At 48.7% G+C, this 12,693-nt stretch overlaps 1 protein-coding gene across 3 annotated transcripts; it reads left to right on the top strand.

Annotated features, from left to right (window-relative positions):
• The first annotated feature begins 5,693 nt into the window (after positions 1 to 5,693).
• On the top strand, positions 5,694 to 11,833 carry LOC116986156 (hairy/enhancer-of-split related with YRPW motif protein 1-like). 3 transcript variants are annotated; one of them, XM_033041363.1, is made up of 6 exons: positions 5,694 to 5,879; positions 5,916 to 5,969; positions 6,358 to 6,430; positions 6,548 to 6,631; positions 8,624 to 8,705; positions 11,312 to 11,833. In XM_033041363.1, the coding sequence occupies exons 1-6, from the start codon at positions 5,818 to 5,820 to the stop codon at positions 11,794 to 11,796; spliced, it is 840 nt and encodes a 279-aa protein (XP_032897254.1). In that variant the 5' UTR covers positions 5,694 to 5,817; the 3' UTR covers positions 11,797 to 11,833. The 3 variants fall into 3 exon arrangements, with proteins under 3 accessions (XP_032897254.1, XP_032897255.1, XP_032897253.1); XM_033041364.1 differs by having other exon boundaries at positions 5,694 to 5,892; positions 5,929 to 5,969; XM_033041362.1 differs by having other exon boundaries at positions 5,695 to 5,969.
• Positions 11,834 to 12,693: the final 860 nt, after the last annotated feature.

The raw sequence follows: 12,693 nt of genomic DNA, 5'->3' as shown, positions 1-12,693 counted from the left end.
TTCTGTTGAAGGTCGAGTGTTGAACTTTCACTTCCTGTTTAATCAAATCTCTCCCTTTCTCCTCAACACCCCTCCATGATCAAAATAAGTCCTTTCATCATGCCAACAGCTTTCAGCAAAAATCTGTTCTGTTTCCAGTCGGATTCAATTATAAACAATATAGGTGCAGGAGGAGGCCATTCGGTCCTTCGAGCCAGCACCGCCATGCAATGTGATCATGGCTGATCATCCCCAATCCATACCCTGTTCCTGTCTTCTCCCCATATCCCCTGACTCCACTATCTTTAAGAGCCCTATCTAGCTCTCTCTTGAAAGTATCCAGAGAACCGGCCTCCACCACCCTCCGAGGCAGAGAATTCCACAGACTCACAACTCTCTGTGAGAAGAAGTGTCTCCTCGTCTCCATTCTAAATGGCTCTTATTCTTAAACTGTGGCCTCCCCCAACATTGGGAACATGTTTCCTGCCTCTCGTGTGTCCAAACCCTTAATAATCTTATATGTTTCAATAAGATAGCCTCTCATCCTTCTAAACTCCAGAGTATACAAGCCCAGCCACTCCATTCTCTCAGCAATTCAATTCAATTAAACTTTTTTTTGGCACATATACCAAGGTAGGCTGAAAGGCATTGCACACACAACCTGGTAAAATCATACAGCAGACCTCACCAAGGCAGTGTACAAGTGTTACCATGTTTCTGGCACCAACAAAGTTTACAAAAGTTCACCAAACGGTCCCATCCTCCACCAAAATGAGATTGCCATATCTTTCGTATCAATGGTTTTGAATAATGACAAACTTTGAACATAGAGCCACCTCACATATGGGTCTAGATCGTTTGTGAGCTGCAGTGACCTTTCAGCCCTGTATTCCTTTGTAGGTGACATGTTACCAGCTGATGCAAATGTGTCAGAGGCTGAACGATGTGATGTGGAGGGGTGTTCAACAGTGTTTTATTGTCGTGTGTCCCAGATAGGACAATGAAATTCTTACTTGCTGCAGCACAACAGAATATGTAAACATAATACATAACAGGAGAGGAAAAAAAAAGTTCAGCGTGTGTGTGTACACATGCACACATACGCAATAAATAACAAATATAGTGCAATAATAATAAGTCTGTTGCAGTTCAGAGCTTATTTGTTGTTGTGTTTAATAGCCTGATTGCTGCAGGGAAGTGTCTATTCCTGAACCTGGACGTTACAGTTTTCAGGCTTTTGTACCTTCTTCCCGATGGCAGGGGTGAAATGAGATCGTGGCCAGGGTGGTGTGGGTCTTTGATGATGTTGGCTACCTTTTTAAGACTTCCTTGCCATTTGGAATCCCAGGATACGCTCTCTAAAGCAGAGCTGAGTTTCCGGGCAGTGAATGCGGGTGATGTACAAGAGCTGAAGCACGTCAGACAGTCTCCTTTTCACTTTGTGTGAGAACTATTGAGAAACTCCTTCATGAACTTCATTGAAGTCTTTCTTTGAACTTCATTGAAGAGCGTGGTAGCTGGCACAAGTTGTGAACTTATATTAACTCTCCTCACATTGTGTTCCAAACTAAGGAAGATCAGAATCGGTACATAACTTAGAAACTTATAAAATAGCTGCAGGAGTAGGCCACTCGGCCCTTCGAGCCAGCACCGCCATTCAATATGATCATGGCTGATCATCCAGAACCAGTACCCCGTTTCCTGCTTTCTCCCCATATCCCTTGATTCCATTAGCCCTAAGAGCTATATCTAGCTCTCTCTTGAAAACATCCAGCGAATCGGCCTCCACTGCCTTCTGTGGCAGAGAAATCCACAGATTCACAACTGTGTGTGGAAAAAGTTTTTCCTCATCTCAGTCCTAAATGGCCTACCCCTTATTTTTAAACTGTGACCCCTGGTTCTGGACTTCCCCAACATCGGGAACATTTTTCCTGCGTCTAGCCTGTCCAATCCCTTGAAAATTTTGTTTCGATAAGATCCTCTCTCATCCTTGCAAATTCAAATAACTTAACCAGAAAAAGCTTCTGATAATTGCTACTAGTTATTTAGATTTACTTATTTTTTTCCTTGGAGTTTTTATTCCTGTTGGCAATGTGTGCTGCAAGGTGAGTTACATGCAACCAGTTCCATTTCCCCAACCATCTATATCCCTTCCTCTAGCTTCACATCTCGGCGCTTCACTATGCCAGAGGCCCTGCTTAGATCCTGGTCTTGGGTGCTGTCTGTGTGGAGTTTGCATGTTTTCCCTGTGACCGCGTGGGTTTCCTCTAGGTGCCCTGGTTTCCTCTCACATCACTATGACGTGTTGGGTTTGTCCGTTTCTTCCCCCCCCTCCACTACACTCTAAAGAAAGGCCCCAAAGCGAGATGTCATCTCACCATTCCCTCCACAGATGCTGCCTGACCCGCTGAGTTCCTGCAATACTTTGTGCCTGTTATTTGTAAGCCAGAATCTGCAGTTTCTTGTCTCTGTGTTCTGCAGAATGACATCCTCTTTCTGTGGCCACGGTGCATTTCCACTCAAAGAGCAATGGCGCAGTGGTGGAGCTGCTATCTCATCGCCAGAGACCCGGTTCGATCCTGACCTTGGGTGCTGTCTGTGCGGAGTTTGCATGTTCTCTCTTAGACTGCATCCTCCCACATCCCACAGACGTGCGGGTTTGCAGGTTAATTGCTCTCTGCAAACTGCCCCCAGTGTGCAGAGAGTGGATGAGAAAGTGGGATAACATAGAACTATCGATGGTCAGAGTGGACTCGGTGGGCCGAAGGGCCTGTTTCCGTGCTGTGTCTATTTAAACAACTAAAGAAGAAGCTAGACACAAAATGCTGGAGTAACGCAGCGGGTCAGGCAACGTCGCTGGAGAGAAAGGATAGGTGACGTTTCGGGTCCGAACCCTTCTTCACACTTCAGACATTTCAGACCCGAAATATCACATATCCACGTTCTCCGGAGATACTACCTGACCCAGTGAGTTACTCCAGTATTTTGTGTCTATCCTTGGTATAAACCAGGATCTGCAGTTCCTTCCGACACATAAGAGACAGAAGCCGCCTTTAAGTGTCTCCAGTCTCTCACAGTTTGGCATCTCTTGTTTGTAGACACTTCCATGCGCGCACACTGCACGCTGCAATCATTGAAATGAACAAGCAGCAGGACACTGGCACGGTGCCTACACTGAAAATAAAAGAAGCATCTCCATTCAGCGTTACAATGCACAAGGTAGACAGAAAATACTGGAGTAACTCAGCGGGACAGGCAGCATCTCTGGAGAGAAGGAATGGGTGGCATTTTGGGTCGATACCTGTAGATTGGTTAGGGGGTGGGTGGCACAGAGATAAAATGTAGTCGGGGTGCAGTAAGACTGGGAAGGGGGAGGGGATGGAGAGAGAGGGAAAGCAAGGGCTATTTGAAGTTAGAGAAGTCAATGTTCATACCGCTGGGGTGTAAGCTGCCCAAAGCGAAATATGAGGTGATGTTCCTCCAATTCGCGCTGGGCCTCACTCTGACAATGGAGGAGGCCCAGGACAGAATTATTTCAAAGTTGTTGCAGCTTTGTTTTGGACATCGAGCGTGGAAACAAACCCTTCGTCCCACTGTGACCACGCTGACCATCGATCACCCGTACACTGGTTCTATCCTACACACTGGGGATGATTTACAGAAGCCACTGTACTACAAACCTTGTATGTCCTTGGAGTGTGGGAGGAAACCGGAGCACCCGGAGAAAACCCACGTGGTTCAAAAACCTTTTGATTCAAGGCTCATGGTTACATGTGAAGGACATTTCAACTGAGAAACTAACCTTATATCCATTTAGAGATGCAGCATAGAAATAGGCCCTTCAGCACACTGAGTCCACGCTGACCAGCACTATTTACTCCAGTACTATAACTATCCCATTTTCTCATCCACTCCCTACGCACTAGGGGGAAATTTACAGGGGCCAATTAACCTACAAACCCGCATGTCTTAGGGAAGGGGGGAGGAAGTCACCGAGAGAACCTGCAAACTCCACACAGGCAGCACAGGATCAATCCCGTGCACAGTGAGGCAGCGGCTCCACCAACTACGCCTCCCTGGAGCCTTTTAAAACTGTTTGGCAAAGTAGAATTGCTCGTGACCCAGTGAAGCAGCGGGTGGAGCTGCTGCTGCCTCACAGCGACACAGACCCGTGTTTCATCCTGACCTCGGGTGCTGTGTGTGGGGAGTTTGCACGTTACCCCTGTGACCTCTGTGGGTTCCCTCCGGGTGCTCCGGTTTCCTCCCACATCTCAAAGACGTGTGGGTTTGTAGGTTAATTGGCCCTGTGTAAATTATCCCCTAGTGTGTAGTCTGTAGTGAGTGGATGAGAAAGTGTGAGAACAGGGATCTAGTGTGAGCGAGCGGATGATTGATGGTCTCAGAGGGCAAGTGGAGGCCTGTTTCCTTGCTGCAACTTTCAGTCAGTCAATAACAGCGCGGCTCCCTTTGTGACACAGTTAACAAGTTGGAACATGTTTGGTGTCTGCATTGTGTTAACAAGAGTGAAGGAAATCAAATGCCTCAGCGCGCAAACGTACTTGATGTTAGTGATGAAAATATGAATCTGCTATTTCTTGTCTCAGCAAGACAGGCCCACAGCTGCATGGATGCTGCAAATGTCTGCACAAAGCCAGTGTAATGAAAGTCCGAGCAGCAGTGTTGCTCTCAGGCAAGGGCGGCCGTCACACGGTGATTGGGTTTCACCAGTTTCTGCCGTGTTGTGGGAAAATATTTTCAGATCCTCTGGCATTTCTGCAGGAGGCCAGCCTCTCCCAACCGCAGTTTTGGAGACACTCGTACATGGGTTTCTATCACACTGCTGATCAAGCAGCTTCACATCCCGCTCTGATGAACCTTCCTTGGCTAACGATTGCCAGCCGTTGAACTCTCAACCTCACCCACATAACTCGACTCATTATATCTTCCTTTTTGCACTGATGATCTTTGCATCTACTACTCGATAAGTTAACAACTAAGTTAGAAGGAAGTTATGCAATGATTTAAAGACGCACTCACAATTAACTCAAGTTTCATTATCAATGTTTGGGTCAATAATGATACTGGAAACATACTAGTTTAGAGAATTAGCGTGGAAACAGGCCATTCGGCCCAACGAGTCCATGTCAACCAGCGATCACCCCATACACTAACACTATCCTATACACTAGGGACAATTTACCCACGCTGTCAAGGGGAGAACGTACAAACTGCATACAGTTGATTTTAATGACTTCTAGGTTTCTAGTTACAGAGTCATATGGAAAGATGCAATTGATTCTGAAGATAATCACAAAACGCTGGAGTAACTCAACAGGACACGCACCATCTCTGGGGAGAAGGAATGGGAGGTGTTTCGGGTCGAGACCCTTCTTCAGAGGGTATAAGCAGAGGTATAAGGGTCTCTACCATAAACGCCACCCATTCCTTCTCTCCTGACCCACTCAGTTACTCCGGCACTTTGTGTCTATCTTCGGTGTAAAGCAGCATCTGCAGACCCTTCCCCATGCAATTGATCCTATTGACCTGACAGAGGGTTTCTAGAGTCATTGAACAGCGTGGAGACAGACGTGCAGTGAGGGTGCATTTGATTTGTATTGACTGTGTGTGTGTGCATTTGAGAGCAGCTTCCCTGGACGTGGGGAATCCCGCGGCTGCAGCGATGATGAGGGCAAATCCGGGCCCGGGCGAGCTGTCAATCAGGCGGCTCGGGGAGGCTGGGCTCGCCGGGGGCAGCGCAGACGCGGCTGAGCAACTTCTTGCAGAAGCTCAGAGCAGACGCACACCCACTCGCCTGGCCAGATAGCAACGCCGAGATCTATGCAATCCACCGGCCAGTTAGCAATGCAGAAGAGACCGATGCAATCTACCGGCCAGATAGGGTCTGTGCAATCTACCGGCCAGTTAGCAATGCAGAGATCTGTGCAATCCACCTCCTCCGACAGCGAACTGGACATTGACGATGAGAAAGGGTAAAGTATTTCTCAATCCCTTCCTGAATTTGAAAGTGAAGTTTGCAAACTTCCTGTGTAGGACAGGGACTGCAGATGTTGGTTTACACCGAAGATAGAGACAAAAATGCTGGAGTAACTCAGCGGGACGGGAAGCATCTCTGGAGAGAAGGAACGGGTCGAGACCCCTTTGTTCAGACTGAAGACGGAAGACTGAAGAAGGGTCTCGACCCCGAAAGATCGCCCACCCTTTTTCTCCAGAAATGCTGCTGCCTGTCCCGCTGAGTTACTCCAGCATTTTCCTGCCTGGCTTTGCAAACTTCCTCGTGGATTGTGCAATGTTTTTGTAGCAAACTGCAGAAAAATGCCAATGCACCTCACTTTTAAGTTCCTCACTTTTAAAAAACAGGAGCAGGAAGGGATCTCATCCCGGGAAGCCGGCCGCTGTTTCCAGGAAGCAGGCACGGAGGAAGAGGCGTGGGGTAGGTGCACAGTGCGTGTTTAAAGTGCCGCTTGCTTTGCTTTTACCCAAAGATGCTCCTCTAGCATCTTTGCTTTTACCCAAGGACGTGATATTGCAAAAAATGCTTCATTTGCAGATCGTGGAGAAGCGGCGCCGAGATCGCATTAACCACAGTCTGTCCGAGCTCCGCCGTCTGGTTCCCTGCGCCAGCGAGAAACAAGTATGGCACAACTCATTGCTAGCTTGAGTTTAGCTTGATTAGTATTGTCACCTGCACCGAGGTACAGTGAACAGATTAGACACAGACAGAGGTAGACACAAATGCTGGAGTAACTCAGCGGGTCAGGCAGCATCTCTGGAGAAAAGGAATGGGTGACGTTTCGTCTTAGATTATGTTGGCTGCTTTCATAAGGCAGCCTGAAGCAAAGATACTAGCTCCTCTATAGTCTGGCCTGAAGTGCAGGTTCTTGATTAGCACGGGTGTCAGGGGTTGTGGGTAGAAGGCAGGAGAATGGGGTTAGGAGGGAGAGATAGATCAGCCATGATTGAATGGCAGAGTAGACGATGGGCCGAATGGCCTAATTCTACTCCTATCACTTATGATCTTAGATGGAGTCTGTGGTAGGGTGTGTGGTCTTTGTGATGGACTGGGCTACATCTACAATGGTGGGGAGTGTGGTCTTTGTGATGGACTGGGCTACATCTACAATGGTGGGGAGTGTGGTCTGTGTGTGATGGACTGGGCTACATCTACAATGGTGGGGAGTGTGGTCTGTGTGATGGACTGGGCTACATCTACAATGGTGGGGAGTGTGGTCTGTGTGATAGACTGGGCTACACCTACAATGGTGGGGAGTGTGGTCTGTGTGATAGACTGGGCTACACCTACAATGGTGGGGAGTGTGGTCTGTGTGTGATGGACTGGGCTACATCTACAATGGTGGGGAGTGTGGTCTGTGTGTGATGGACTGGGCTACATCTACAATGGTGGGGAGTGTGGTCTGTGTGTGATAGACTGGGCTACATCTACAATGGTGGGGAGTGTGGTCTGTGTGATGGACTGGGCTACATCTACAATGGTGGGGAGTGTGGTCTGTGTGATGGACTGGGCTACATCTACAATGGTGGGGAGTGTGATCTCTGTGATGGACTGGACTACATCTACGACTCTCCAATTACCTACGGTCTTAGGCGGAGCAGTTCCCAAACCAAAGAAAGACACAAAGTGCTGGAGTAACTCAGCTGGTCAGGCAGCATCTGTGGAGAACATGGATAGGTGACGTTTCACAGAGTGCTGGAGTAACTCAGCGGGTCAGGCAGCATCTGTGGAGAACATGGATAGGTGACGTTTCACAGAGTGCTGGAGTAACTCAGCTGGTCAGGCAGCATCTGTGGAGAACATGGATAGGTAACGTTTGGACCCTTGTTCAGTCCGTTGCCAATATAAACTGTGCTTCAGCCCGCCAGTGTGCTATCTGTTGTGCACTGTGGGCTTGATGTTGGATGTCCACAGCGGGACAGATGGCGGTTCATCACGGTCACTGTTTTTTGGAAATAACAGAGCAGGTTTAAAAATAATCTCATGGGAAGAATGTTGGGCGATCTGAAGGTTGAAGGCGGGGTGGCACGGTGGCGCAGCGGTAGAGTTGCTGCCTCACTGCGCCGGGGACCCGGGTTCAATCCTGACTTACGGGCGCTGTCTGTACGGAGTTTGTACGTTCTCCCCGTGACCTGCGTGGGTTTTGTCCGGGACGTACAGGTGTGTAGGAAAGTGCCAGTGTACGCAGGCCGCTGGTCGGCACGGACTTGGTGGGCCGAAGGGCCTGTTTCTGTCCTGTGTCACTGAACTGTGTCACTGAACTAGCACTAAGGAAAGTAGACAAAAATGCTGGAGAAACTCAGTGGGTGCGGCAGCATCTATGGAGCGAAGGAAATAGGCAACGTTTCGGAACGAAACAAGGATAGTAGTAAAAAATGCTGGAGAAACTCAGTGGGTGCGGCAGCATCTATGGAGCGAAGGAAATAGGCTACGTTTCGGGACGAAACCCTTCGGGTTTCGGCCCGAAACGTTGCCTATTTCCTTCGCTCCATAGATGCTGCCGCACCCGCTGAGTTTCTCCAGCACTTTTGTCTACCTTCGATTTTCCAGCATCTGCAGTTCCTTCTTAAAAATAAAACAAGGAAAGATCTGTCCTTTTGTCTTGGTTTGCAGGGATCAACGAAACTGGAAAAAGCGGAGATACTGCAAATGACCGTGGATCATCTAAAGGTCCTTCACACCAGCCGTGGGAGAGGTGAGTGCGGTACAGGTGGGTGGCGGTGTGGGTGGGGGAGGTAATAATAATAATAATGGATGGGATTTATATAGCGCCTTTCTAATACTCAAGGCGCTTTACATCGCATTATTCATTCACTCCTCAGTCACACTCGGTGGTGGTAAGCTACTTCTGTAGCCACAGCTGCCCTGGGGCAGACTGACGGAAGCGCGGCTGCCAATCTGCGCCTACGGCCCCTCCGACCACCACCAATCACTCACACACATTCACACACAGGCAAAGGTGGGTGAAGTGTCTTGCCCGAGGACACAACGACAGTATGCACTCCAAGCGGGATTCAAACCGGCTACCTTCCGGTTGCCAGCCGAACACTTAGCCCATTGTGCCATCTGTCGTCCCAAAGGTAGGCATGAGGCAGGAGTGATAGGTCTAGTGTGGGGAGAGGTTTTCTCCGGATGTCATAGAGTGATACAGTGTGGTAACAGGCCCTTCCGCCCAACTTGCCCAACTTGCCCACACCGGCCAACCTGTCCCACCTGCCTGCACTTGGTCCATATCCCTCCATTCTGCATCATGGCAGATGCAGTATAATGTGGATAAATGTGAGGTTATCCACATTGGTGGCAAAAACAGGAAAGTAGACTATTATCTGAATGGTGGCCGATTAGGAAAAGGGGAGATGCAGCGAGACCTGGGTGTCATGGTACACCAGTCATTGAAAGTAGGCATGCAGGTGCAGCAGGCAGTGAAGAAAGCAAATGGTATGTTAGCATTCATAGCAAAAGGATTTGAGTATAAGAGCAGGGAGGTTCTACTGCAGTTGTACAGGGTCTTGGTGAGACCACACCTGGAGTATTGCGTACAGTTTTGGTCTCCTAATCTGAGGAAAGACATTGTTGCCGTAGAGGGAGTACAGAGAAGGTTCACCAGACTGATTCCTGGGATGGCAGGACTTTCATATGAAGAAAGACTGGATAGACTCGGCTTGTACTCGCTAGAATTTAGAAGATTGAGGGGGGGATCTTATAGAAACTTACAAAATTCTTAAGGGGTTGGACAGGCTAGATGCAGGAAGATTATTCCCGATGTTGGGGAAGTCCAGAACTAGGGGTCACAGTTTAAGGATAAGAGGGAAGTCTTTTAGGACCGAGATGAGAAAATCATTTTTTACACAGAGAGTGGTGAATCTGTGGAATTCTCTGCCACAGAAGGTAGTTGAGGCCAGTTCATTGGCTACATTTAAGAGGGAGTTAGATGTGGCCCTTGTGGCTAAAGGGATCAGGGGGTATGGAGAGAAGGCAGGTACGGGATACTGAGTTGGATGATCAGCCATGATCATATCGAATGGCGGTGCAGGCTCAAAGGGCCGAATGGCCTACTGCACCTATTTTCTAAACCTGTCCTATCCAAGTGCCCTGGATTCCTCCCACACTCCAAAGGTGTGTGAGTTTGCAGGTGAATTAGCTTTGGTAAGTTGTAGAAATTGTCCCTAGTGTGTGGGATAGTGTACGGGGTGATCGCTGGTTGGCGTGGACTTGATGGGCCGAAGGGCCTATTTCCTCGCTGTATCTCTAAACAAGTCTAAAGTATATTAGTTCTTGTTTCAATGGGATGTCTGTTGGGGGAGTCCAGAACCAGGGATCACAGTTTAAGAATAAAGGGTATGTAGACAAAAATGCTGGAGAAACTCAGCGGGTGAGGCAGCATCTACGGAGCGAAGGAATAGGTGACGTTTCGGGTCGAGACCCTTCTTCAGACTTTCCCCAGCATTTTTGTCTACCTTCGATTTTCCTGCATGTGCAGTTCTTTCTTAAACATGAATAAAGGGGTAGGCCATTTAGGATTGAGATGAGGAAAAACATTTTCACCCAGAGGGTTGTGAATCTGTGGAACAACAGAAGGCAGTGGAGGCCAATTCACTGGATGTTTTCAAGAGAGAGTGAGATAGAGCTCTTGGGGCTAATGGAATCAAGGGATATGGGGAGAAGGCAAGAACGGAGTACTGATTCTGGATGATCAGCCATGATCATATTGGATGGTGGTGCTGGCTCGAATAGAAACATAGAAACATAGAAAATAGGTGCAGGAGTAGGCCATTCGGCCCTTCGAGCCTGCACGGCCATTCAATATGATCATGGCTGATCATCCAACTCAGTATCCTGTACCTGCCTTCTCTCCATACCCCCTGATCCCTTTAGCCACAAGGGCCACATCTAACTCCCTCTTAAATTTAGCCAATGAACTGGCCTCAACTACCTTCTGTGGCAGAGAATTCCAGAGATTCACCACTCTCTGTGTGAAAAATGTTTTCCTCATCTCGGTCCTAAAGGATTTCCCCCTTTATCCTTAAACTGTGACCCCTTGTTCTGGACTTCCCCAACATAGGGAACAATCTTCCTGCATCTAGCCTGTCCAACCCCTTAAGAATTTTGTAAGTTTCTATAAGATCCCCCTCAATCTTCTAAATTCTAGCGAGTACAAGCCGAGTCTATCCAGTCTTTCTTCATATGAAAGTCCTGACATCCCAGGAATCAGTCTGGTGAACCTTCTCTGTACTCCCTGCACCTATTGTCTATGTTTCTATGTCTTGCACAGATTCTCACAGAGTAATTTTGAACTAACAGGTTACATGGAAACTCCGGAGCTTGCTACTGACTACGGGGTGCTGGGATTTCGGGAATGTTTGTGGGAAGTAGCCCGGTACCTGAGTGTCACAGAGGGACTGGGCCGCTCCGACACTCCGCAGTCCCGCCTGGTGTCGCATCTGAGCACGTGCGCGTCGCAGAGGGAGGCCGCCACGTTGGAGTCGCAGCGTCAGCGCTGGAGCGCGGGGTGCGCGCGCCAAGCCGCCATGTCTCGCGTCCGGGCGGGGATCCTGGCCGGCCTCTTCCCCACCGTCAGCTGCCTCCGTCTGGAACAGTTCAGGAGGATGTCCCCCCTCCCCGCCGGCCGTGTGCTCCCAATGCTGACCAACACGGAGCCAGCGCCACCACTAGCGACGGCAGCAGCGACCCCCTCCCGGCTGTTGCCAGCTCCAGCGGCCACATCGCAACTCCAAGCCGTTAAAATCGGGCAACATCTCTGGGCCACCGCAGTCGGCGCTTTTTAATGCCGGCGTTTAATTATTAAACGATTATGACAACGTTTTCTGTGGTCGTGAGATGTAAACACCATGAGCACCCATGACACGATGAGTCAAAAGTGGAACACAAACATAGAACATAGAACAGCAACAGGCCCTTCGGCCCACATTGTCTGTGCCCAACATGATGCCAAGACTTTTAGACTTTAGAGATACAGCGCGGTAACAGGCCCTTCAGCCCATCGACTAGCGGTCACCCCGTACACTAGCTCTATCCTATACACTCGGGATAATTTTACAATTATTACCGAAGCATAATTAACCTAATTGATTTGCTATCTTTAAAAGCAGTGCATCAAAATTCATTCATTGCCACAAATGGCACCCATGTAAAGATAGCATAGGAATTCCTCGGGTTGCTACATAAAGAACTGAATGGAAACACTGCCGTACAGATCTCCTGTTAGTGTGGAAACAAATAGAACGTAAATGCCAAAACGCTGGAAGAACTCAGCAGGTCAGGCAGCATCTGCGGAAGGAAAGGACAGACGACATTTTGGGTCGGGACGCTTCTTCAGACTGATCCATTCCCTCCACAGATGCTGCCTGACCTGCTGAGTCCCTCCAGCATTTTGTGCATTGTTCAAGATTCCAGCATCTGCAGACTGATTCCCCTACCTCCCCCCCCCATTCCCAAATCTTTGCACATCCCCAATCCCTTCCACTTGTCACTTTAATTCCATGTACCTTGTGTTTTTATGACTGTCGGCCGATCAATTTCCCTCCTGGGATAAGTAAAGTTCTATCCTATCATGTCTCCAATATAAAAGAATACCAGGAAGAGAGTACAAGCACATCAGGAATTCCTCAAGGTTCCAGGAGGGGGCAGTGCAGCTCCAGTACTGTGACTTAGGGGACATGACT

Source organism: Amblyraja radiata, chromosome 23, assembly GCF_010909765.2.
Source record: "Amblyraja radiata isolate CabotCenter1 chromosome 23, sAmbRad1.1.pri, whole genome shotgun sequence".
Lineage (NCBI taxonomy): Eukaryota > Metazoa > Chordata > Chondrichthyes > Rajiformes > Rajidae > Amblyraja > Amblyraja radiata.
Note: the sequence above shows the minus strand (reverse complement) of the source record. Positions and strands in the feature narration are given on the sequence as shown.